The sequence below is a fragment of the Pan paniscus genome, chromosome 5, assembly GCF_029289425.2.
Source record: "Pan paniscus chromosome 5, NHGRI_mPanPan1-v2.0_pri, whole genome shotgun sequence".
In the NCBI taxonomy this organism is placed as follows: Eukaryota; Metazoa; Chordata; class Mammalia; order Primates; family Hominidae; genus Pan; species Pan paniscus.
In genome coordinates, this window is record NC_073254.2 from 187,522,260 (window position 1) to 187,546,857 (window position 24,598).

At 51.0% G+C, this 24,598-nt stretch overlaps 1 protein-coding gene across 2 annotated transcripts; it reads left to right on the forward strand.

Moving 5' to 3' along the window:
* Positions 1-452: 452 nt before the first annotated feature.
* Positions 453-24,395, forward strand: UNC93A (unc-93 homolog A). Of its 2 annotated transcripts, XM_003820214.6 has the most exons (8): positions 453-714; positions 3,624-3,805; positions 5,012-5,241; positions 6,918-7,043; positions 12,197-12,411; positions 14,209-14,344; positions 16,161-16,292; positions 23,579-24,395. In XM_003820214.6, the coding sequence occupies exons 1-8, from the start codon at positions 628-630 to the stop codon at positions 23,863-23,865; spliced, it is 1,395 nt and encodes a 464-aa protein (XP_003820262.1). In that variant the 5' UTR covers positions 453-627; the 3' UTR covers positions 23,866-24,395. The 2 variants fall into 2 exon arrangements, with proteins under 2 accessions (XP_003820262.1, XP_054970412.1); XM_055114437.3 differs by lacking the exon at positions 6,918-7,043.
* Positions 24,396-24,598: the final 203 nt, after the last annotated feature.

Sequence of the window (24,598 nt, forward strand, 5' to 3'; positions counted from 1 at the left end):
TTGTAAAGTACTATACTCATGCAAGTTGTTTTTTCTTTTAATAATTGCTGTACAGTGTTGTGAAACTGTACAGTCTTTGCAATACTAAGACTTTGGCCCCAGGATCTTACAATCATGTTAGCGCTTTTTCAGAAGTTGAACTATGTGTCTTGAAGTTGACATTTATGCTTTGTTCTTTAAGACTGAAGTCCTCATTCTGCACCACTGACAACTTCTGACAGTTTCTCTTACTGTGGAAGGTTCTATTCTATATACATATAAAAAGTGAAACGTATCACTTTATCATCTGGACCATGTCTATTAGAATTTAATAGGAAAAAAGCACAATTACCTAGAAGCTGGTAAGAGTAATGATCTTTTGCCCCATACAAAGTGGACATTGTGGATCACAGAGAAGGTAAATGAGTAACAGAGCTCCCGTATGCTTCATGGGGTCAGTGATAACCAAGTTCATTAACGAGTGACAGGCTTAATGACTAACACACCTCTAACATTTCACCTCTAGCTCAGATGAGAGAGAGAATGGGACTTCTTGGTACTGATTGTTTTTCCTGTGCCTCAATCGGTTTCTTTTAGGGAGCTACAAATTTACGTGTTCACTGATGATTGATCTTTTCATCCAGCACAATGGACAGAAGTCTAAGGAACGTCCTTGTGGTTTCCTTTGGGTTCCTGCTTCTCTTTACAGCCTATGGAGGTCTGCAGAGCCTGCAGGTATGTGTGTCCGGTCATCAAATTACCTGAACTTCTTGGCCTCCAAGAATCCCTGTGGTCACAGACAATAATGAATTGGAAATTTGAAAAATCTAATTCACCTGGTGTTTCTTTTTCACTCTGTACCAAATCCTCTAAAACAAACAGTGGTTCTCAGATGCAGTCCTACAGTGAGCAGTTCCCACTCATGTCTCAATAGGATTGCACAACAGCGAGGCGCGCGTTGCTCTTGGACAAGGACAGCAGGGGTCTTGGGACTGTGATTTCTTGGGACATTCTTTGCCTTTGGGTGGTTAAAAGGAGACACAGGAAAAGTCATTGTGAATTCTATGATTGATTGGATGCCCTTGGCTTTGTGGTTAGGGGCAGCCATGTGAATTTATCAAATGTCACTAGACCTTATAGATTCCAAGCCTACTCTAAGCTAAGCTGTGAACTTTGACAACATGATCTCTCTATACTTTGAACTCCTTATGGCATGCTCTCCTCCATAGTTCCGTGAGCCCATGAAAAAGCCAAACGGCATTCTCTGAAAGGCTGCAGCATTCATCATGTGCACCTAGACATAGACCTGACACATTTTCCCAAGCTGGTTACATTTCAAGTCTGATCTTTACCTGGATTCCAGTCTGAATTCCAGGGAATTCCAAGGGCTGGTCAGGAAGCAGGGCTATTGTTACTCCCCCGGCTTATTCACTGCTACAGTGTTGTACCCTGTGGCCAGGTGTGGTCACATAAAACATTTCAGAGCTTCTGATGACAAATTAGTGTGGTCTTACATGGTTCGTCAATGAAGAATAAGAATTGGGCACCTACTATGTGCATAGTACGGAACCAGAAAAGCACACCCGGGAACTGAGAATCCGAGGTTTCTCCTCTCACTGTTGTTGTGCAAACACTTGGGACTCCTGGGTTGCCAAGGAAGCTGGAATTCAGTCCTGAATTCTCAAGTAATGTTTCCTTTTGCTGAACTCCTATCTGGTTCTATTTCTGATCAGGCTTGCAGAGGATAAAATGGCAGCCAACAGTGACTCAAAGTCAAGTGGAAGGGAACACAGTCTCTTTTCTTGCCGCAATGGTTCATTACTTTTGGAGTCCCTGCTTTGCCCAGAACTTTGTGTTGTTGTCACAGAATGCTGGTGTGAGTGAAATGCCTGCTGGGTTGAGGTGAGTGCATGTTGAATGTGGTTGGTGTGCACTTTCTGGAAGAGGGAGTCTCAAGGATGTGGACTGGTCAGTAGCCCTTTCTCTTTAGAAAGCTCACCTGCCTGCAGAAGGAGACCCTGCTGTCCTCCTGGCACAGCAGCTCCCCTGGGGTCAGCATTCCTAGGAACCAGTTCTGGTGGATCCGCTGTGGCTCAGCCACTGTCTGAAAATTGGCCTCTGGATTTGGAAGCCAGAGGAAGGGGGCTGGAGGGGGCTGGGAGCTGCCAGGGGTCCCTCCTCTCAGGCTGTGACGGCAGGACCCAAGGCTGTGGGCAAATGCGGGCAGACAACCCTTTGCCTCTTCAGCCCCAGTTTGGGGATGCCTCGTTGGGGAATCACTCATGGTGGCATCTGGATGAGCTCCACAGCTGTGAGCAGCTGCCTGGGGAGTAGATTGTCCCATGCCCCGCCAGCACTTCCCACTCCTCCTGGGCTGGTGGAAGTGGGAGCTGCTGTCTCATGATGTCAGCCCTTCCTTCTCAAAAGACTGGAGATGCAGGGGAGCCATACCTCCCTCTCTGCAGGGTCCCAGGACTGTGGAAGGGTCCCCTCCACTCCAGCTCCACCCTGGTTCCCGGCCCCACCCGGGCCTATTGTCGGCAGCTGACCTTGAGCATGCGGACGTGCTTTAACCCTCTAACCGGGACAGCTGTCCCTGCTACTCAGGACTGGCGTGAGCAACACAGAGTGTTCAGATAGAAGTGACTCAGGATTGGCTTTGCCCCAGCATGCCGAGGAGCCGAGCCCACCTCTCTCCAAGAACCCCAAGGCTTCTATGGGGTTGGCTTCGCTCTCAGGCCCCAACAAGGCACATGCATCTCCAGGCTCCCTCCTCAGAGCTCAGCAGCCCCAGTGAGAAGACAGGGCCTCATTCCAGAGAGTTCTCCTGAGTCCTCACCCTGGTCTGGACTAGGTCCCCTCGTCCAAGGACAAAGGACGCTCTTTTGTGGCACCTCCCCTGTAGCCACCACCTCCTTTCACCCTTTCTGGCTGCAGGCCTCCAAGTTCTCATTCAGCTCTCAACTTGGAGGTCACCTCCTTCTCCCCACCCTGCCCTGGAGCTGAGGTCTGGATGGGGCACCCAGCACCCTCGTGGCGGCGTGTGCCTGCCCGGGTCGTCTCCACCAGTGGTGGCGGCCTGCAGTTTCCAGGATACGAGGGCCCAGGGCCACGTCCCTGGTCCATTCTCGAACCTTAGACAGTGATGGGCACTCAGAGGCGGGCGATGGATATTTGGTGAAGGAAGAAATCATTCATGCGCACTCACCTGCTTCATATTCTTGGGGCCTCCCCATGGGCTGAAGGACCCCTTACATTCCCTGGGAGCATGCAGGCCCCTCACAGATGAGTTCTGGCAGAGTCTCCAGCCCCATCCTGTCACACTGTCCCGTTCTCAGCTGAGATTCAGGCAGGCGTCCACAGAGGCATGGGCGGCTCTCACAGCCATCCAGCCCCGGCGCAAGCACTCACAGGGGTGCCGGGCCTTCACTCCCTGATGTTTAGACACACTAACTGCTTTATTCCGAATTCACCTGCACTTTCCTCCCACCAGCTTCAGAGGAGGCTCCCAGGGCAGCAAACCTGTGGCTGGCGGTTCCTGGGAGCTGTGGCGGCCTCCAGCCTGGGGGACACTGAGGACCTGCTGGTGCCTCATCCCGCTGTGTCCATCCTGTGCTCTGACAGGGCTGGCTTTGTTCCCACAGAGCAGCCTGTACAGCGAGGAGGGCCTGGGTGTGACAGCGCTCAGCACCCTCTATGGAGGCATGCTCCTGTCCTCCATGTTCCTCCCACCGCTCCTCATTGAGAGGCTGGGCTGCAAGGGGACCATCATCCTCTCCATGTGTGGCTACGTGGCCTTCTCCGTGGGCAACTTCTTCGCCAGCTGGTACGCAGCCCCCACCCCCTGCCCACCCCACCCCAGCCGTTCCCCACGCTAGGGACGTTCACTCTGCCCATGAGTTGCATTTGCACCTGGTTACTGTTCACTGCAGGCATTTTAAAATGAGCTCTCCTGCCCCTGCACCCCCGCCTTGCTTTGGTGACAGACGGTGCTGGGCTTCCTTCCTGTTTTCCCACCAAGGCTCCTCTGTGCCCCCCACTGCTTCTGTCTCCTCCTCCCGATCCCCGATGCTGGCCTCTCCCTGGGATCTGTCCTGGTCCTCAGCTCCCCTGGCTGGGCGAGGGTTCCAGTAACACAGGGGACTCTAACTGCAATGCAGATGGTGAGTCTCGTGGGCACCTAGGCAGACGTCACCAATGGACCGAAAGCTGCACCTCGCCCACCATTAGGAGGTGGGTATGGCAAGGGCAGGTCACAGGGATGGGAGGCCACCCTGCTCCCTGGTGAGATGGACCACAGAGACCGAGCTCTGAGGGCTTTGGCCTGCACCCCAGGCCCCGGGAACACAGCCATGGAGCATCTCTTCCAGGGACCCTGGTTGTGCCAGGACATGCTGCTGATGATGGCTGCACGTCCTTCTTCCCGGTAGCTGCAGAGTCTTACATGGCATGCCGCCGCCGAGGCCCGAGCCGGTCACTAGGTCTTTTTAACCAGGGCTGTCCCTCGGCCTTCCTCGTGCTCCTCGCCTCCCTCGTACTCCTCGCCTCCCTCGTGCTCCTCGCCTGCCTCGTGCTCCTCGCCTCCCTCGTGCTCCTCGCCTCCCTCGTGCTCCTCGCCTCCCTCCTGCTCCTCGCCTCCCTCGTGCTCCTCGCCTCCCTCGTGCTCCTCGCCTCCCTCGTGCTCTTCGCCTCCCTCGTGCTCTTCGCCTCCCTCGTGCTCTTCGCCTCCCTCGTGCTCTTCGCCTCCCTCGTGCTCCTCACCTTGTTGTTTGCAATCACATCCGATACAAGGAGCCTCACTGGCTTCAATTTCACTTTTGCAAATCAGTCCAAGCTAGGAAATGCACTGATTTTGCTCATTTTTCTGAGTGTAATGGTGAATCCATCCATCCAACCAGCAACACTCATCACCACGCTTGCAATGGGCCAGGCGGTGGTTCCTTCTCCCAGATTGACTAAAGAACTGCAGGGACATGGGTGCGATGGGCTTGCGTCTCCTGTTACAGGCTATGGATCTGCATTTTACCCACAGGTACACTTTGATCCCCACCTCCATACTGCTGGGACTCGGGGCCGCCCCGCTGTGGTCTGCACAGTGCACATACCTCACGATCACGGGAAACACACACGCAGAGAAGGTGGGAAAGCGTGGCAAAGACATGGTGAACCAGTATTTCGGCATCTTCTTCCTCATATTCCAGTCATCCGGTGTGTGGGGCAACTTGATCTCATCACTGGTATTTGGCCAGACTCCCAGCCAAGGTAAAAGGAAAAGGGGCAAGCAATTGTCTCCAAGTGGAGCAGGGGTTTCAGTGATGGGGGAGAGGGTACCTGATTTCAGTTGCACACCTGCCTTGATTCTGTAACTTGAGCAGGTGAGTCAGGCCCCACAGGTGAGATTCTCAACCTGCCTGTGCTTCAGAGTTGCCTGTTACCTGCTGTCTTCTGGACAGTCGGGTGGGACTGAAGATCTGTGTCTTCCACAGGTGCCTCCGCAGGGGCAGGGGAGCCCTTGGGAGAGGGCGCCATGGGAAACTGAGGGCCACGCCAGTAGAATTTGGGTTCATGGAGTCTCAACTGCACAACTGTCCTTTTTAGACTAAGGATGGGGTTGCCTGATTTCTTTTCCCTGTGACTTGATACAATGACCAGATTTTCAAATGTTTTATGACAGGCCCCTCATCCCATGACAGACGTGGACATTGGATGGGCTGATGCCCTGGCTCCTCTGTCTCTACCCGACCTTGCCCTGTATAAATATAAAGTGCATATCTCATTTGTGCCCATGACCTTAGTGCCCATGTTGAGGCTTTAAGCACAGGGCAGAGGACATACATCTCTTTCATGCTTACAGGAAACCTTTCCCAACGGGGTAAAAACCAATCCAGCCCTCCTGACTAGTATCACAACTATTTCTATCACTTCATCAAGGTTCTCCATCTTGCTATCCCATAAAAATCCCACCCTTGGTAAACTCTGTAGCCAAAACCCCTCTCCCTTTTTCTCATGCGATGTCATGCCTGCTAAGTGCATTTGAAGAAGGGAAGCCGTGAAGTTGATGCATAGCAATTTTTACTCATTATTGCTGTTGGTGTCAGCAACAATGAAACAGAAACTGGGGTTACAGCTCAGTCTGCATATCACGGCCAGTGAAGTGGAGGAACAGGCATTTCTTTCGAAGACCTTTCTGCAGGTGAGTTAGTTCTCCAAGTCAGCACAGGACACAGAATCTGGGGCTGGAGGGATTTGGAGGGCGTCGTGTGCTTCTCCACCTTCTTGTACCTTCTCTTATCAGCTGCACATCTCACCCACCTAGAAGATTTTGTGAAGCTGTCTGTTATATAATTTGTGTTATTAAAATAATAAAAACACTGAATATTCTTTCTCCCACCACATCTTTCTCCTTTCCCCAGAGATTCTGACAGGACTTCTGACTGAGAGTCATTGCTAATTCAAATTGTATTTTTCTAAGAGATCACAGAACTAACGTTAGTTTTCAAAAACAGAAAAGTTATGAAATCACCTGCCCGAAGTCATGGAGTTGGTAACAGATGAATCTGAAAGAGAATCCAGCATTCCTGGCACCCAATCTCATGCACTTTTTTCTTTTTGACTAATTTTGAAAACTTGAAAAATTTTAATTATGTCAGAAAAGCAGTATAACAAGTAACCAGCACTTTTCCAAGCTCATTCTTCCCTGAATCTTTGCAGAACACGAATAGGATTTTCCACCTCCCAAAGTGTCTTAAATCGATAGGGACATGTGCCTAGACTCGATCTAAATCTATTTTGAGACACTGGGTCTTTCCACGTGACCTGTAGTGATGCCTCCCCCCAGGTGTCCAGTGTCCTTTCCACTGTCACTTTGATTTCTCAAGAACCTACATCTTGTCACATTTGCCATCATCTCATATCTCCTGTCTGCTCTGACTTCATAGAGACCCTTCCAGAAGAGCAGCTCACGTCCTGTGGGGCCAGTGACTGCCTGATGGCCACCACAACCACCAACAGCACCCAGAGGCCCTCCCAGCAGCTGGTCTACACCCTCCTGGGCATCTACACTGGTACGAGCTCCATCGGCCCGGGGCAGGGTCCCTAGCAAAGCAGAGCCAAGCCTCCTTCCTGGGCTGACAAAGACTGTCTCTCCCAATGTAAAAGTAATCTCTCTTCTTCTGAAATATCCTTGCAAAATGTATTGGTCTGGATTATATGCAGGCGGTGTTCTTATGAATCAAATGCAGTACACCCGTGCTGTCTAACAGAGGATCCTGGGGTGATGAGATTGTTATACATCTCCAGAGCCCAACACAGCAGCCATTAAGCACTGTGGTTGTTTACATCTTAACTGATTAAAGTTTCAGTTCCTAAGTCTCCCAGCCACACTGCAAGTGCTCAGCACTCCAGCCTGGGCAACAGAGCGAGACTCCATCTCAAAAAAATATATATATACACACACACACATTTATATATGCATGTACATATACATATACACGTATACATTTCTATATGTATATATATATATTCTTTGTCATTCTTGGATTTGGGGATTCATAAGGGCCTTGGAATGGGTCCTTCTTAAAGATCAAAGGCCTGGCACCTGTGAGCTCTGGGGGTACCAAGTCCCGCACTCTGCCGGGGTCAGAGGTGAGGAGGGTTCGTGGGCACCGCAGAGCTTTTCCTCATGCTGAGATGATGTGCGGCACCAACCTCAGGTCCCCTCAGGCCACTTCCACATCAGAGGCTCTGAGTGAGCACTTGTAAAGCTATCGGTGGAAGTCGACAAAGCGTACTGCGCACGTGCTAGGCCATGCTAGGCCTTCTTGGTCCAGACATTCAGATGACTAGAAGTTCGCCTTTAGTAAGCTGAGAGCCTAGTGAAGGAGGCAGACACACACCCAACTAACCGAGACCAGTCCGACAGTGTTCTGAGCACAGTTCCCAGCTGACTTGCAGCTGCATCTCCCTGAAGCACGGAGTTTCAGGAAAGCCTCCAAGGGCGGGTGGTCCCTAAGCCGAGTCTGGACAATGAGCAAGATTTGGCCAGGCAGGGAAGTGATGCTGAGGTTCCTGGAGACGAGATGTCCAGGAAGAGCCCGCAGGGCTGGGGGCAAGGTGGAGGGGCAGAAATGGGGCACAAGACTAGCTGTGGCCCTTGATGTTGTGCCAAAGGGTCTGGACAAGTGCAGACTTGCCTCCTTGACAGACCCCATGCCAGCGTGACTTAGAGGTGCAGAGGGACAGTGGGCAGAGACCCACTGAGGACGGAGTGCTGAGTCCAGAGGAGGGAGCAAGGACGGGGAGGCAGAGATGGAGGGGCTGAGAGAGAGGCCAGCAGGGTCCGTGTGGGTTGGACATGGTGTGGGGAAGAGAAGACAGCCCTGGGGTTGACAGGAAGATGAGCTCAGGCCGGGAACACCTGGCTTGAGGACGCAGTGGGACTCTTGCGTAGTGTCCAGTGGGCAGTCTGACGCCGTGCAGGGTTCAGGCCAGAGGCCAATGCAAGTGTGGACGTGGAGGCATCTTCTGACGTGGTGACTGGAATCATGTCAGGGATGAGGCTCTTAGGGAGAAGAAGCAGAGGGAATTGTTACAGAGAAGGGAGTACAGCCGGACCCCTGGTTCAGCAACACTGAGGGCGTGGCAGACAACTGGAGCCTTGGAAGGAGACAGAAAACCAAACCAGGGTCTTGGAGGACACCAGGGTTGTAGAATCAGCTGGGGAGGGGGTTTGAGAGTGTTGAGTGTGGCAGGGCCCCTAGGAGGCTCAGGGGGGAGGCTGGACGAGGCTCTTAGCCAGTGAGAGGCTGTTGATGCCCATCAGGAGAGCAACCTGGGGAGGGTGCTCGTGTGCAAGGCCCAGACTGAGGGTTTCAGAAGTGAGTGGAAGGTGTGGACAGGGAGTCAGGAGGAGCCACGGTTTGCTCTGGTCTGCAAGTCTCTGCTGACTTGGAATTGTGGTCATGTTTTCCCAGCAGGCCCCAACGTTCCCATCAACATGGTCCCAGGGACCAGCCAGGCCTGTGCTTCCCCCACACTTCCCCTCACCACCTCCTCTACATAACTAGGAGGCTGGGGGACTCGGGGACATTAAGCTGAGTCAAGACCCTCAGGTCTCCTTCCAGCTCCACCAATTCCAGTCAGGCAGCCACCAACAAAGACTTCTCCTATCTATAAAAGAACAGAATTTTGGAGTGGGGGCTGCAGCCTTCCTCTGTGAAGGGCTGACAGCAAATATTCCTACATGTAAGTATCTTTCTGAGGATCATATGGTCCTTGTTGCAATTGCTCAACATTGTCTTTGTAATGGGAAAAAGCCATAGACAACATGTAAGCAAATGAGCCTGCATGCATGCCAATAAAACTTTATTTTCAAAAGCAGGCAGTGGGCAGGCTTTGGCCCGCAGACCATAGTTTGCTCGCCCCTGCTCTAGAGGAAAAGCACAGGCTTCTCTGTGGCTTCCAGGCCCTTCATTGCCAGCTGTCCTCCGCAGGTGGCTGTTGTCTGTGGAACCTCCCCTGCAGGGTTACCCCCAGTGTGCTCTCTGGCCACAGCCCCGTCTCGGTTCACGGAATCCCGCAGCCTAAGGGAGTCCAAGTCTAGAAGTTACGTAGAGCAGAGATCACACACATGTAAATGAAGAAGTGGTCTTACTATTGTGATTGTAACAGTCCTGCAGGATCCTGTGTGTGTCCTTTTCTATAAAGCAAGACCATGTCTCCATAAAGAAAAACATAGGAAGAGAGAAAAATGGACCTAAAAGAACAAGAACACCCTCTCCCTGGGTAACTTTCCTGGGTTTCTGAGCATTGCATTCATTGTCAAGTTTCTTGCAAAGAGCCATTCTCTTTAGAATTTAGGACACAGCTGTGCAGCATCCCCCAATTCATGCCCCACAGAAGGCTCTGAGTCACATGACACCCGGACACACATAATTCTGAACAAAGGGGTGTGGCTTCTGTGTTCATAACCTGCCTCTCCCCTTCCCACAAGGCTTTCGGGGAGATTGTAGGTTGTGTCCTATTGGGCTGCTTGACACTGAAGTCCTGGCCCACAAGACGAGATTGTGAAGAAGGCGCTGCCTTCAGTGAGTGGAGGAAAAATGTGCCTTTTCCACGTGGTCTACACACAGTCAGCTCAGGGGATCGGCTTGGAAGGGGGCCCTGATCATTGTAAATACCCTATGGCCTCCTGTGCAGGCGTGACAACCTGCCAGACCGCATGGTGGCCAGGACAACGCAGAGGAAAATCAAGGGTGACCAAGAAACACCTGTGGCAGCAGGAGTCCTGCTTTCATACGAAATTTCACAAACTTCATGAGAATCTTGAGTTATGAAATAGGAAGGGGAATATGTTTAGCCAAGATGGAAAGTAGCCAGATAACGGAAAGTAAAGCCTAGAAATAAATCTGCATTTCTAGGTGGAACCACATTAACAATGGTGCTTTCTGAGACAGGTGCTAGGATTCTGCTGTTACTGCACACAGCTTGGAAGAGAGCTGGCTTTGCAAACCTCCCAGTTTCAGGAACGCTCAGCTGCCGGGGCACAGTGCTGCAGCAAGCCCACTGCATGGGTCACACGAGGACCCTGACGCTGAGAGAGAAAGCACTAGATAAGGTTGGTCAGGCACAGTAAGATAGGATAACTCCCGTCGTCTTTAGAGGAGCAGGGGTCTAAGTTCTCGGAGGTAGAAATGAACCGTTCTGAAAGATTCTGGCCCAGAGAGAAGGGAAGGATCGCCACCACTCTTGAGTCATCTGTGGTGCCCCAAACACTGTGTATCATTACCACTGCCAGGTGGGAGGGAAACAGTGGAGACGCAACGGTATCACAGACGGCACTTACAATCATTAGGGGATGAAAGGGCTTCTAGTAAAGTGAGAAACGCCTACATAAACATCAGTTCTCCATCGACAGAAATTAAGGTGGATCAAATAATAAAGTGGTGGGCAGATGGAGATTTAGTCATATTTTGGAATTATGAGAAAGTACAGGATGCTTCCTCATGGATGAAATGAATAGTTAAAATATTTTTTGTATAGATAACCCATTTATATCGTTCAAAATGCAAATCCAGGAGTCCCCCTTGTCCCCATTTCATTTTGTGTGGCTTCAGTGACCTGAGGCCAGCTGCGGTCTGAGAACCTTATGTGGAAAATTCCAGAAATAAATAATTCATAAGGTTTAAGTTGCAGTTGTTCTGGGTACTGTGATGGAATCTCTTGCCGTCCTGCCCACCCCGCCCAGGCTGTGACCCTTCCCTCTGTCCAGCGTGTCCGCACCATAGATGCTCCCCGGGCCATAGTCTCTCAGTAGCCACCTCTGTTGTCAGAGTGAAAATCCGTGGTACATGTAGAGTCTGACACCACCCGTGGCTTCAGGCATCCGCTGGGGCCTTGGAATGAACCCCTTTGGGTGGGCAAGCACTGCACTGTGAAAGGGCATGCGGTGGGGAGTCTCCCTCTCACTGCCGTCCTCAGACCCCATTCTGCACCCATAGAAAGTCCATGCCTGCTTTATTTCCTAGACATATTTAATGCACATATAAACAAGCACATCTTTATGTCCTTTCTTACTAAATTCAATTGGTAGCGCACTCTACACAGAGGTCTGCATCTTGCTTGTTTTTTCTCTTTTTACCATTTATGGTGGGGGATTTTCCCATCCGTGTATAAAGAGCTTCTTATTTTCTTCAAATGCACAACATTCTGTTGTAGTTCAGATACCCCTTAATATCTTTAACCAGTTCTTATTGGAGGACTTTTACACAAAATTGTTTATTTGAAATAAACAAAAGTGAAGCAAATGGTACCTTGTGGGAATCATTATCCTAAAAAAAAAAATCAATAAAAAGCTGTCTCCTGTTAGAAATTGCTTTGGGGATTAGAATGAGAAGCAGAGTCCAATGGTTAAGGACACTCAGAACTTCTGGGGTCGCTCCGGAATTTTTTGTATTTTATGCCGGTGAGGACAATACTGACCTATTGTGGCAGGTTTCATGCGAAAGCCGGTAAGTCTTGAGGTAATCAGAGAATCAGCACGATCAAGTGCAACTAGACACCTGAGATCCTTAAGCATGCCGTGTCTAATGTCACCTGAAATCTGGATCTGAATTAGCCCTCCCTCTCGAGAGGAGGATGAGTGACTGAAACAAATCCTTGCCAGGCACCCTGCCTCTGGGCCCCCATGAAAGCTGAAGCCTTTGCTATGTCCTTTCAGGGAGCGGTGTCCTGGCTGTCCTGATGATAGCTGCGTTCCTCCAACCCATACGAGATGTTCAGCGGGAAAGTGAAGGAGAGAAGAAATCAGTACCTTTCTGGTCCACTTTACTGTCGACTTTCAAGCTATATAGAGATAAACGTCTGTGCCTCTTAATTCTGCTGCCGCTGTACAGTGGATTGCAGCAAGGATTCCTCTCCAGCGAATACACAAGGGTATGAACAAAAGTGAGGGCCGGTGGCTCAGGCCATGCGTGGCATCACTGCCTTGCCTGTGTCTGTACCTGCAGGACCGCAGAGTGTCTCAGGCCACCTGCCCAGGGCTGGGGCTGGAGGGAGCAGGGTCCTACGCTCCCAGTGCTACCATAGCTGAGTTTATGATTCAAGGTCTCGACCTCCAAGTAACTTCCAACTCACAGGAGCTTCCACTTCTTGTCTCAAGGGAGAACGTCTTGCTTGATCCGTGTCTTCCTGGGGAAGGAGCCGGAACAAGTGGATAGGCAGCTGCCGCTGACTCACCCCGCAGACACTCATTGGTGTTACCCCTGCCTGGACCTCACCCTGCACTCTTACTTTAGAATTTACATATAGGAAAAGCATTAAGTCCATGAATACCACCAAAATTTCTTATCCCTCTAGTTTTTTTTTTTTTCTTTCTTTTTTTCTTTTTTTGAGATGGAGTAACACTCTTGTTGCCCAGGCTGGAGTGCAATGGCGCCATCTCAGCTCACCGCAACCTCTGCCTCCCAGGTTCAAGCTATTCTCCTGCCTCAGCCTCCCAAGTAGCTGGGATTACAGGCGTGTGCCACCACGCCCGGGTAATTTTGTATTTTTAGTAGAGACAGGGTTTCTCCATGTTGGTCAGGCTGGTCTCAAACTCCCAACCTCAGGTCATCTGCCTGCCTCGGCCTCCCAAAGTGCTGGGATTACAGGCATGAGCCACTGTGCCTGGCACCTCTAGTTTTCAAATCATGCTTCACAATCTAAAAATCGATGTGGCTCTCGAAGCTTCTGCTCCATCCACTCCTGCCACCTTCTCCCCTCAAGGTGAGAGAGGCGGTGCCCCACCTCAGGGTGCATAAAGAAAGAAGCCACTCCTGGAGGCTGTTGAGAGCTGGGGCCAGAGCTGGACCAGCAAGGGCCTGTGTCTGGCAGAGGCTCTCCTTCCGGAGGAACCTTCCCTGCTCCGTCCCCACCCCAGATCCCTCCCAGGCAAGGCTGCCAACTTAGCAAGATAAAAAGCACCTCCGCAGGTAGAATTTGAATTTCAGATAAATCACAAATGTCTCTCCAGGAGTATGCCCAGGCCATAGTGGGTGTCCTCAACTTTATCTGGCATTGCTACTTTTAGGACCGCCTTGATGGAGAATCTTAGGAGCTTAAAAGAGTAGAAACAGGATAACAGAAAGGTCTACTTGGCGTTTTGGGGACAGCCCCTCCTGCTCCTCCACTGGACTTGTCCTTGTCCCCCCTGATGTGGCTGTGGCTGGTCTTCTCGTCTCAGTCCCTGTTCTGCGTGCCCGCCCTTGAGGTCGCCCGTGATGGGAGTGTGGTGTGGTGGGCATGAGACACATGTGCAGCCAGCTGCTGGGCTGCTCTGAGGCCCCGGAAGAGGTGTCAGGGCAATCTTTTCATTTTCTCTTTCTCTCTCTTTTTTTTTTTTTTTTAACTCTCTTTAGACCCAACAGGCAATGATTGGCCCCAGCAAGGGCAGGGTGTATTGGCTTCCATATAAAATAGTGCCCATTTCACAGCAAATAGTGAGAAATATATGAGAAAGAATTTTGTCTACAGTTGTCCAAACTGCCTCCTTTTAGTTCTCCCCAAACAGGATTTTCTTACAAACACCAGCTTTTCTCCTGCATGGGAGCCACAGAGCCTAGAGGAAGGTGTAGGCAACACTGGCCTGCTGGCCATCTCAGAGCAGATGTTCTAAGCACCCAACTGCAGCTTTAGCTTGAGCACGGGAGGCCTGGGAGCGTCCATGACGTGGCTCTGCACCCCTCTCCCCAGTCCTATGTCACCTGCACCCTGGGCATCCAGTTCGTCGGCTACGTGATGATCTGCTTCTCGGCCACTGACGCGCTGTGCTCCGTGTTGTATGGAAAGGTCTCGCAGTACACGGGCAGGGCTGTGCTGTACGTGCTGGGTAGGTATCAGCGTGGGTCCCATCCCAGCTGTCATAACGATTAGAAGTAGCAAAAGCGCACAGCTCACAGTCAGGACAGGCTGGAAAAGTGCCCCTGAAACTGCTTTGAAATCAGTAACGCCCTGTAAGATGCATTCATTCTTTCAGTCCTTTCTTCACCCCCTCAACAAGCAGGAATCAGATCTCTCCCCAAGCTGGCTCTGGGCAGGCACTGTGCTCGGCATGAGGCCACATAGCAAGTGCCTGCTCCGAGTGGGCACTCGGTGTGGTGACCAGGCCAGGGTGGGGCAGGGCAGGGTCTCTGCAGGTGCAAATGAGGGACACAAAGCCAGTGGTGAGGCCATGGGGTTCACGGAAAGTCACGCTGGGGTCGGGGCAGCTCTGTTCCACATTCACACAGTGGATAAGGACAAGACTTCTAAGGCCACAGACTCCTCCCTAAACACACAGCACCTTCCATTTTTCTTGGGAAGTAAGGGAAGAGATGAGTCAGAGATCACGTGAACAATGAGGAATGCGGGCACTATGAAAAACAGCACCTGGCATGTCAATGCCCCAGGCAGGGCTGGGTGTGGGGGCGCAGCCAGAGGAAGGGCACACGGTGAGCATCCGCCAGGGCCATGGAGCCTGGAGGCTCTGCCTGGGGTTTCCTATCCATCTTCACAGCGCCCTGTGAAGCAGACAGTGTCCCCTTACAAATAGGAGATCATGGAGTGCAGAAGTGGAGGGACTTGCCCAAGGTGGCACAGCCCTGGGGCATGCGGTGTGGACCTGCCTTTCCGCTGACAGAGACCCTGCTCTTCCTCTGTGGCGTCTTGAGCGTCAGTGGGCAGCCTCATTACTGCATCCTAGAGATGCCACAGCCTGTGGAAATTGGGGTCCCAAATCTGTGACCTGCTGGGACGAGTCACAAGGTGGGGCCCACAGATGCTACCTGCCTGGGGGGTCTGTGGCCTCCTCCCTTTTGTCCCCATGCCCCTACTTGGAAGGCTCAGATGAAACCATGGGCACACTTTGTCCTACCCCCTGGCTACTCGGAAAGGTGCTGGGATGCTTCAATTTATACCTAATGAGAAGGCCCTTCTCTTTCTGACTTTAAACCCTCTTAGCTTAGGGGCAACCTCAGGCCCAGACAGGGTGACCTTCCTTCCCAACATGATGCCAGACCACACCCAAGGCCCTCCAGGCTGAGGCTGCGGGTCACGCAGCAGGTGTATGGTGCAGAGCATTGATTTAGAGCTAGCAGCACGCATACACATCAGCTCACAAATTAAATGTCAAGGTTCCAACTAAAAAGACGACTTCCAGAGCATTAAGGGAACATTGAGCATGAAGCAAACATTGAGACAGTTCCAGAGGATGGTTGAGACGGTTGAGATGGTTGAGACAGTTCCAGAGGACAGTTCCAGAGGATGGTTGAGATGGTTCCAGAGGACGGTTGAGATGGTTGAGACGGTTCCAGAGGACAATTCCAGAGGACGGTTGAGACAGTTGAGATGGTTGAGACGGTTCCAGAGGATGGTTGAGATGGTTGAGATGGTTGAGATGGTTCCAGAGGACGGTTGAGACGGTTGAGATGGTTGAGACGGTTCCAGAGGATGGTTGAGATGGTTGAGATGGTTCCAGAGGACAATTCCAGAGGATGGTTGAGATGGTTCCAGAGGACGGTTGAGATGGTTGAGATGGTTGAGACGGTTCCAGAGGACAGTTCCAGAGGACGGTTGAGATGGTTGCTCCAGCACTGACCCACCTCCAGGCCCCTCCAGGCCATGATGATGGCCCTCATCGCCTGGCGGTTTCCCCTCTGCACCCCCAGGTGCGGTGACCCACGTGTCCTGCATGATTGCCCTACTGCTGTGGAGACCTCGTGCTGACCATCTGGCAGTGTTCTTCGTATTCTCTGGCCTGTGGGGCGTGGCAGATGCCGTCTGGCAGACACAAAACAATGGTGAGTCCCCAGCCCAGGCCCCTTCCTCTGTGGCAGCAGGGGGCGGTCCCTGGCCAAGGCAACTGTGGGGCTCATTAGATGCCAATGGGCCAGAGCCAAGAGAGATGAGTTGGGAGAGACGGGAGGGCCAAGAGGGCTTTGATGTCCTCTCTGAGTCTGACGTATTTTCTCTGAGCATTTATTCAGATTCATGATGCAAAACTGGAAAACCACCCAAGGTTCCTTCTGGGCACCATTCCCTCAGGATGATGTGGTTTTGCTTAAATCAAGTCGCCCGTTCAAGCTGGGGTGCAAGACTCTCTACCCCTAGGACAGCAGTCTCTTCATGACTGAAAACCTTCATTCAGACGTGCTTGTGAGCAGAGGCACACTCCCGTGTACCTGGGCCTGGGGTGTAAACATGCAGGGCCTTCCAAGGAGCCCACGGGACGATGGGAGGTGGCAGTGTGAGCCACAAGCCACACACGTCACAGGTCACTAGGGTCAGTGTCTGTGGACAGGGCTCTGGGGCTCCTGGGCAGTGGTGGGTTTTCTGGGAGCAGCAGGTGGGGGCCCTGTGGATGTGGGGGAGCAGGGGAGGCCAGGGTGGGCTTCCTCCTAGAGGCCACATCTGCATCACGTCTGGGCTGACCACTGTCCAGGTGGAGTGGGGTGCAGGAGGAACCAGGGCAGGAGGCGGCAGGGATGCTCCAAGGCCTTGCTGGGGCTTGGGGCCCCCGAGAAGGCGGCCTGGGGGGAGTGCAGAGGGGTGGGGTGGAGTGGCAAGTCGGGTCCCCGAGTGTGGGGCCGGCATGTGGGGGAGGGTCAGATGCACCTAGGGTCACTGGAAGCAGCAGAAAGCGCTGACACCCAGGGGTGACTGGGAGCTACGTGGAGTCGGCCCCGTGTCACAACAATCAATTCCAAAAGGCAGGTGACAAGGTCCAAGGTGCGGCCCTGTGGGGAGCTGGGAGGGCCGGTTGTTGGATGGAAGGTGACATCCCATGATGATGGCAGGAGCCAAATGCCAAAGTCCTCACAGAATACAGTGGCCTGGCCAGGAGGTCAGGCAGGGCAGTGAGGACACGGATGGGAGATGAGCGGGAGCCAAGGAGCCAAGCAGGAGCCAGGGAGGAAGGGGCCCCGGGCTCAGGCAGCTGCACCAGAGAGGCCTGAGGGCAGGAGAGCTGGAAGGGGACATGGCCGTTGCACCTGTAATCCCAGCTACTTGGGAGGCTGAGGCAGGAGAATCACTTGAACTCCGGAGACAGAGGTCAGAGTTAGCCAAGATCGCACCACTGCACTCGTGCCAGGCTCTGCTGAGCTCCGAGGTGCTTTGTGCTGGCTGGCCATGTTTTCCACAAGGAGATGCGTGAGAGCGTTTTGGAGGAAGGTCACTAGGAAGAGAAGGAAGCTGGGGCAGTGTGTGTGGCCGCTTGCCGGCGGGTGTGCGTACTGGGTGGTGTTGAAAATGACACAGATGAGGACTTAGGGTAGGAACCCTGAATTTCCCAAAAACCCCATCTAAGGCCCCGAGGGGTGTCAGAGGCCCAAAGAGGCAAGACTGCGTGTCTAAGAGATGCTGATGAGGTGAGATGAAGGGTCCTCGGAGGTGAGCATGGCTCACATGAGACCCTCTTCCCTTCAGGAGAGACTTCACCATTCTGCCTTTATCTGGCAAACACTCGGGGCTTAGAAAATGGAAAAAGCAAACCCACAAACGAACTACAGGCCAATGTTTCTGAGATGACAGACCTGGCTGCTGTCCCTGCACTGAGGATAAAGAGCACATGTGACCTCAGATCGCGGACAGAACACTCCAGCCACGTCCTTTCTTGTCTTCCTGGTGGGTTGCTTATCCACAGGACAGCTGAAAATCATCTTTGAACAAACCCACACTGTTGGATTTAAGGAGCCGTGTTTCACAGTCCTTTCTGCTGCCCCAGTAATGCAGGTGGACCTAGTGAAGCTCTTCACCAAAATGCGTGTGTACTTCGCCCAGCGCCACACTCTGGCTTGTTGGGATCAAGGCCTGGAGGCTGGAAGGGGTAGACTGGACCCGAGGCCAGGCCGGGGCATTGCTTAACAGAACAAATACTGATTTGATGGAGGGGAGACAAACAGCAACTCACTTTGGTGTTCTTGGCAGTGCAGAATTATAAGCTAGTGGCATGTCACGTTGCTGCAGGACTCTTAGCTACGTTACCAATAAGCATCAAACAGCATTTGTTTAAACTGTCCCCTGGATGTGTGGCAGAGCCAGTGTTTCACTGAGCTCCCCAAATGCACATCCCATTACCAGAAGTGCAGAGTGACTTATCTGAACTTACATGAATTTTAAAATGTATTTACACATTAAATGAAAAGGAGAACACTGGGACAAATATCCCCACAATATTCCATACGATAATTCCCTAAATGCTCCCAATGAATGTGATCATTCATATTTGGTTTTTGTTCTTCCTGAGCTATGTGAATAGTGGACTTAGCTCTCCTTTTCCTTATATGGACACATGATACTCTCAGGGAAAGCCTTGTTGAATTGTGCAAACAAAGTTACCTAAGGTCAAACAAAGAGTATGAATGTCCAAGTCCGGTGAATGACTGGAATAAAGACTCCCTTTAATAAGGGATGCTAATTTAAATTGAAACTATTTCTGTCTTTCTGTACAGGAAAAAGTAATTTTTTTCAAAAATAAACCAAACTGGCCGGGTGCGGTGGCTCACCCCTGTAATCCCACCACTTTGGGAGGATGAACCAGGCAGATCACTTAAGCTCAGGAGTTCAAGACCAGCCTGGCCAACATGGTAAAACCTCATCTCTACTAAAAATACAAAAATTAGCCAGGCGTGATGGCACATGCCTGTAGTCTCAGCTACGAGGGAGGCTGAAGCTGGAGGATCACATGAACCTGGGAGGCAGAGGTTGCAGTGAGCTGAGATCACGTCATTGCACTGCAGCCTGGGCGACAGAGCAAGACTCTGTCTCACAAAAAAAATGTTGTGGAAAATATTTTCATATACTTGAGAAGCTCCTGTGGACTTTGTACTTGCAATCGTCATGCGTGAGTGGCATTTTAGTGCCGCGTTCCTGCACTCCTGGCGGGCTGGCTCTCCATGCAGCACAGCACACACACAAGGTCTCTGTTCTCTATTTTTTGAAAAAACTGGAAATTTTATGTAGCTTTGGCTACATCTCAAGAACAGCTCTCTTCATTTTTGTTTTTCTAAGTAGCAAGTTAGATTTCTAATCCTATTCTCCCCAAATGTGTGCTTTCCTTTAAGAACATATGTGGACCACGTATGTTCTTAATTAACGACACTGAATAAAACCCAATGCACTTTGTCCTCACCTTTCAGTCATCACTGCTCAATTTAAAGACTGGTCCTTACAGTCTCCCACTTAGAAGCAGGTCGGAAGCAGGTCGGGCTCACCATTTGAGCCCCTCCTTCCTGGGCCAGAATTGAGGATCCCTGGCTCACTGTCCCACTGGGCTCCAGCCATCCCCTGGCCTCTGCAAGGGGAGATCTGTGCCAGGCACTCCTCTCTGCTTATTCCCTTGGACAGCTAATGAAAGATGGGTGCAGTTGCCATGGCAACCCTTCCCCGCCAATGCGCTGCCGTGAAGATACAGAATGTCTAGTCTAAAAATACTCTTTTGCTCTGTTGGCTGTTTTCAGGGTGATAAACTCAGAAAATCTCACTTCTTCAGTGCCCTATTCACTTAACCTGTCTTCTCTGACTAAACAAGATTGCTGGACTTCTCATCCACATCCTGGTCTCTTTAACACTGGGCCACCTGGGAAGAGGAGGCAGACAGGCCAGGCTGAGAGCAATGCTTTGTCTTTCTAAATACAGCTTTTATTTTGAAACAGTTTTAGATTTACAGAAAAGTTGCAAATGTAGTACAGAGAGTCCCCTTGAAAGGTACCAACCTATAGATCCAATGCATTTACCCCGTAGGCCCTGTGCCAGCTTCCCCAAATGCTGAGCATCTCACAGAGCCATGGCACATTCGTACAGCTGGGAAGTAACGTTGCCATGTGACAGTTAGTGGGGGGACAGCCTTTATTTGGGTTCCTCCAGGCTTCCCATGAGGGTTCTTTTTTCTGTGCCAGGATCCTGTCCTGGATTCCCTGTTGGACTCAGTCATCGTATCTTCTGGCTGCTCTGTGACAGCTTTTCATTTTCCTTGTTTTTCATGACCTGGACCCTTTTGAAGAGCACCGTAGTCTGTAGGCTGTTCCTTAATTTTGGTTTGTTTGCTGTTTTCTCATGATTAGGCTGGGGCTGTGGGTTTGCGGAGGACAGCTCCCTGGTGAGGCACTTTCTTGTCCCGTCATATGGGTGATACAGGACAGGGACAGGCCTCCTCACCAGCGATGTTAACCTTGATCCCGTGGGCTCCGTGGTGCCGGCCACATCTCTCCACTGCAAACCCACTGCCTTCCCTTTCCACACGCGGTTCTGCGGGAGCGAGTGCCCAGGGAGCGAGCAGCCAAGAAGAGAGCAGCTAATCTCCACCCTGAGGAATGTCTATGTGTACTCTGTAATTCTTCCATAAAAAATGCCTGTCCCTTCTCCCCGATGTATTTATTACTCAATCATTGATCTGCATCAGCATGGGCTCGTATATTTACTCTACGCTTTGGGTCACCATCCAACACCATATTATTTCTTTATTAAGGTGGTAAGACACGGGGCTTATTCTAGCCCCCACTGCGTAGCTGTCACTCCATTCTCCGGCAGCCAGAAGCCTGGTTCCCACTAGGTATGACTGCTTCCTTATGTGTTCAATCTTTTACATGTGTACAGTCATTTCAGAATTGTTGAAATACCATTTTCAGTCTACTTTCGTTTTTAAAAAATGTCTTTCCCCACTATGTCCTTAGCTGTGGGTAGTTTCATGCAATTCAAAACAATAAATGCATTGCTTTCTTTATGTTTGGATTAAAATACGAACCAAATCTTGAGTAATTCCCTGAAAAGCCTGAGTTTAATTATCACTGGCATTGGCCTCTCCTCCCCTAGACTGGGCTGATGTCATCCACACGTGTGGCTTCCCCTTTCCCGAGTGGGACAAACGGTTTCCCCTGATTCTTCCTCCGTGTTTCTTAAAGGCAGTTCCAGCGGCTTCATCTGGGTCCTAGGCGTCTCCCTCTGTGGGTGTGGACCCTGCTTCTGTGGGTAGAGCTGGGTTAGCAGACAGGCAGGAGTGAGGGTGTCACCTCTGTCTGGGGCCACACCTGTCTTCTTTGGCCTCCTCCATTCTGTTTTGTGGCCAGGGGACAGCCCACTTTCCAGCCACCTTCTGGGTCCCCAAGTCCTCCATGCTGGGGACCCTACTGTCTCCCAAACACATCTAGGTGATTTTGAACACAAGTATGTGAGCTAGAAGACAGTCTAGCTCTTTCTCTCTTTGTTGTAGATCTCACTAGGTCCAGATTTTGGAACCAGAGTCAGAGAGTGTCAAGTTCTTCGTGTGACATGTGAGGCATTGAGGGCCCGGAAAGTTTATGTTTATGGAAAAACTCAGAGGGCCGAGGAGAACATGGCTACTTATGAAGAAGCTGAATTGGCCTTGGACCAACCAGAACTTGACTAAGGGAGATGGTGGGGGGGCTGGGGGAGTGGAGTGAGTCCCTTTCTTGGAGGACAATGATTTCTAATCACGGCAGCACAATATAAATTTCATCTTGAAATTCTTGAATGACAGCAACCCATATTCCCAAAAAGTTAGCTTAAAATTAGAGTTGCCTGTATTACTAGAATATTTATAATCTGGGTCCATTGGCTCTGGTTTTCCGACCTGCCCAGGGTGTAGCCAGGAACTTTTAGCCACAGAACATGGCATGATCTACCACTTATAGCCATGGTGTCTCAACTTGGATTTTCTTCCCTAGAACCTTGGTTTTGGCTCCCATGCTAACAGTCACCCTCAAAAAACAGACAAGAGGGGTTTAGAATAGTCTCAGAAGCCAACTAAATCAAAATTTGGTTATTCAGTTCTCTTTGGTCATTACTTTTATTAAGGTGGACAATGTTCAGACTGTGGGACAAGAAGGGTGCCTTGTCCTGAGGGTTCCAAAGAGCTTCTTGTTTCCCAAACATCCATGAGCTGTTGACAGTGTGAATCTTAGGGCTCTAGCAGGGCACTCCCCTGCTGTAAGTGCATCTGCGTTGGTCTTCAGCAGTAGAGGGAACATTCATGATGTGAGTTGTTTTGTATAAAACTCATTAACACATTTAGTGCTGGGCCTCCCCGCACACGGCATTGTCTCCAGCACTAAGGGAGGGGTGGGCAGAGCGAATCTTCGGCAAGACGGTTCTTTCCACACTCAGTGTGTGTCTCGCGCTGAACCAGGTCCATGGAGTTTACAAAATTAAACGCCATCCTCCCTGCCTCAAGGACCCCATGGCTGGCAGTCTGGAATCCTCCTGGGGAACCACATGCTTCTGCCCCTGGTTTCAGGCCCTGCTGCCTGCAGTTAAGGTCGCCGCACACCCTGCCTCACCGGGGCTCAGGCTGCCTCTGTCCCTGCTCCTGTCCCTGCCCCCCTCCCCCCTGCCTGCCTACTTCGCCTCAGGCTGTGGAGGGTTTTCCTGGGTCTCTGTGGCCAGCAGCCTGGGTGGAGCCCCAAAAGGGGCCCTGTGTTTAAATCACAAGCAGGAAAATCCTGGGGCTCCAAAATCCCTAAGCTAAAGGGAAAAGTCTAGCTGGGAACTGCTTAGCACCAACCTGCCTCCCGTTCTATTCAAAGTCACCCCTCTGCTCACTGAGAGAAATGCAGATCTGATTGTTTCCTTTGAAGAGGCTAATCAGAAACTCAAAAGAATGCCACCATTTGTCTCTTATCTACCCGTGACCCGGAAACCCCCTCCCTGCTTCCAGTCTTCCTACCTTTGCTTGGAGTTGTCTTGACTTTCTGGACAAAACCAATGCTCGTCTTAACCAAACCAATGTTCATCTTACGTATGTTGATTGATGTCTCATGTCTCCCTAGAGTGTATAAATCTACAGTGTGTTCTGACCACCTTGGGCACATCTCGTCAGGACCTCCTGAGGCTGTGTCACGGGCACTGGTCCTCAACCTGCGCAAAATAAACATTCTAAGTTAACTGAGACCTGCCTCAGGTTTTCGGGGTTCATGCTGTCATCTGGCATGTAAAATCATTCTGTTGTGAAAAAAGAAAAATGTCTTGATTTAGTTGAGAAAATGGGGCAGTGGGAAAGCTGTGCTCTTTTCATGAACAGGGTCACTGTGGGGCCCGTGGCAGAGCTCTCACGCCGCTCTCTCCTCCGCAGCTCTCTACGGCGTTCTGTTTGAGAAGAGCAAGGAAGCTGCCTTTGCCAATTACCGCCTGTGGGAGGCCCTGGGCTTCGTCATTGCCTTCGGGTACAGCACATTTTTGTGCGTGCACGTCAAGCTCTACATTCTGCTGGGGGTCCTGAGCCTGACCATGGTGGCGTATGGGCTTGTGGAGTGCGTGGAGTCCAAGAACCCGATCAGACCCCACGCTCCAGGACAGGCGAACCAGGCAGAGGATGAAGAAATACAAAAATGTGAGAGCAGTGAGGTCCGAGGAGGATGAACTCAGAAAGCACCAGCCAGAGAGTTTTCTTAGAAGATGCCTCAGGACATAGAGCGGCTCCTCATCACCACCTCAGCACAATTTGGCCATTGTGAAGAGATCATATTATTTCACTCTTTATGTATTTTTCCTATTCTAACAGACTTAGTCCACCATCTTATTAACAGAGATCAAGTGTATACATGAAGGTATCTGTTAATTTAATTTTAGATACAAAAGAAAAAAGTATAATCAGCCAATTAGAATTTGCCTGAAATCATAGACTCACCCTAGTTTTATTGCTGTAGTTGTTTTTAAGAATTGGAGGCCTGCTTAAAACAATGTAGTCTAACCCCATAATTTTACAAATGGGCGAACTTTTAAACTTCTAACTCTACTTGGATTAAAACCTCATACATTTTACAAAGGGGTCCTGACAAGTCAGCTGACTCAACCTCACAGAGTCAGGGGGTGACAAAGCCAGACTGGGGCTCAGGATTCCTGAAACGTGTGGGGTCTGCGTTTCTAAATAAAGACGGTTATTTAACGGACTCACCTCCTGCCCAAGTCCTGTTGTGCTAAATACTCACATGGACACACACACACGCTTCATCACATCAGTGCTTTAGTGTGCTGTGGCCTTCGCAGACCTTCGAGAGCATTTCACACAGAGATGCTACATGTGTCTGTTAACATGGAAAATGGTGCCGGGCACGGGTTGGGTGATATTTGCCGGTCTCAGTCACCGTCTGGT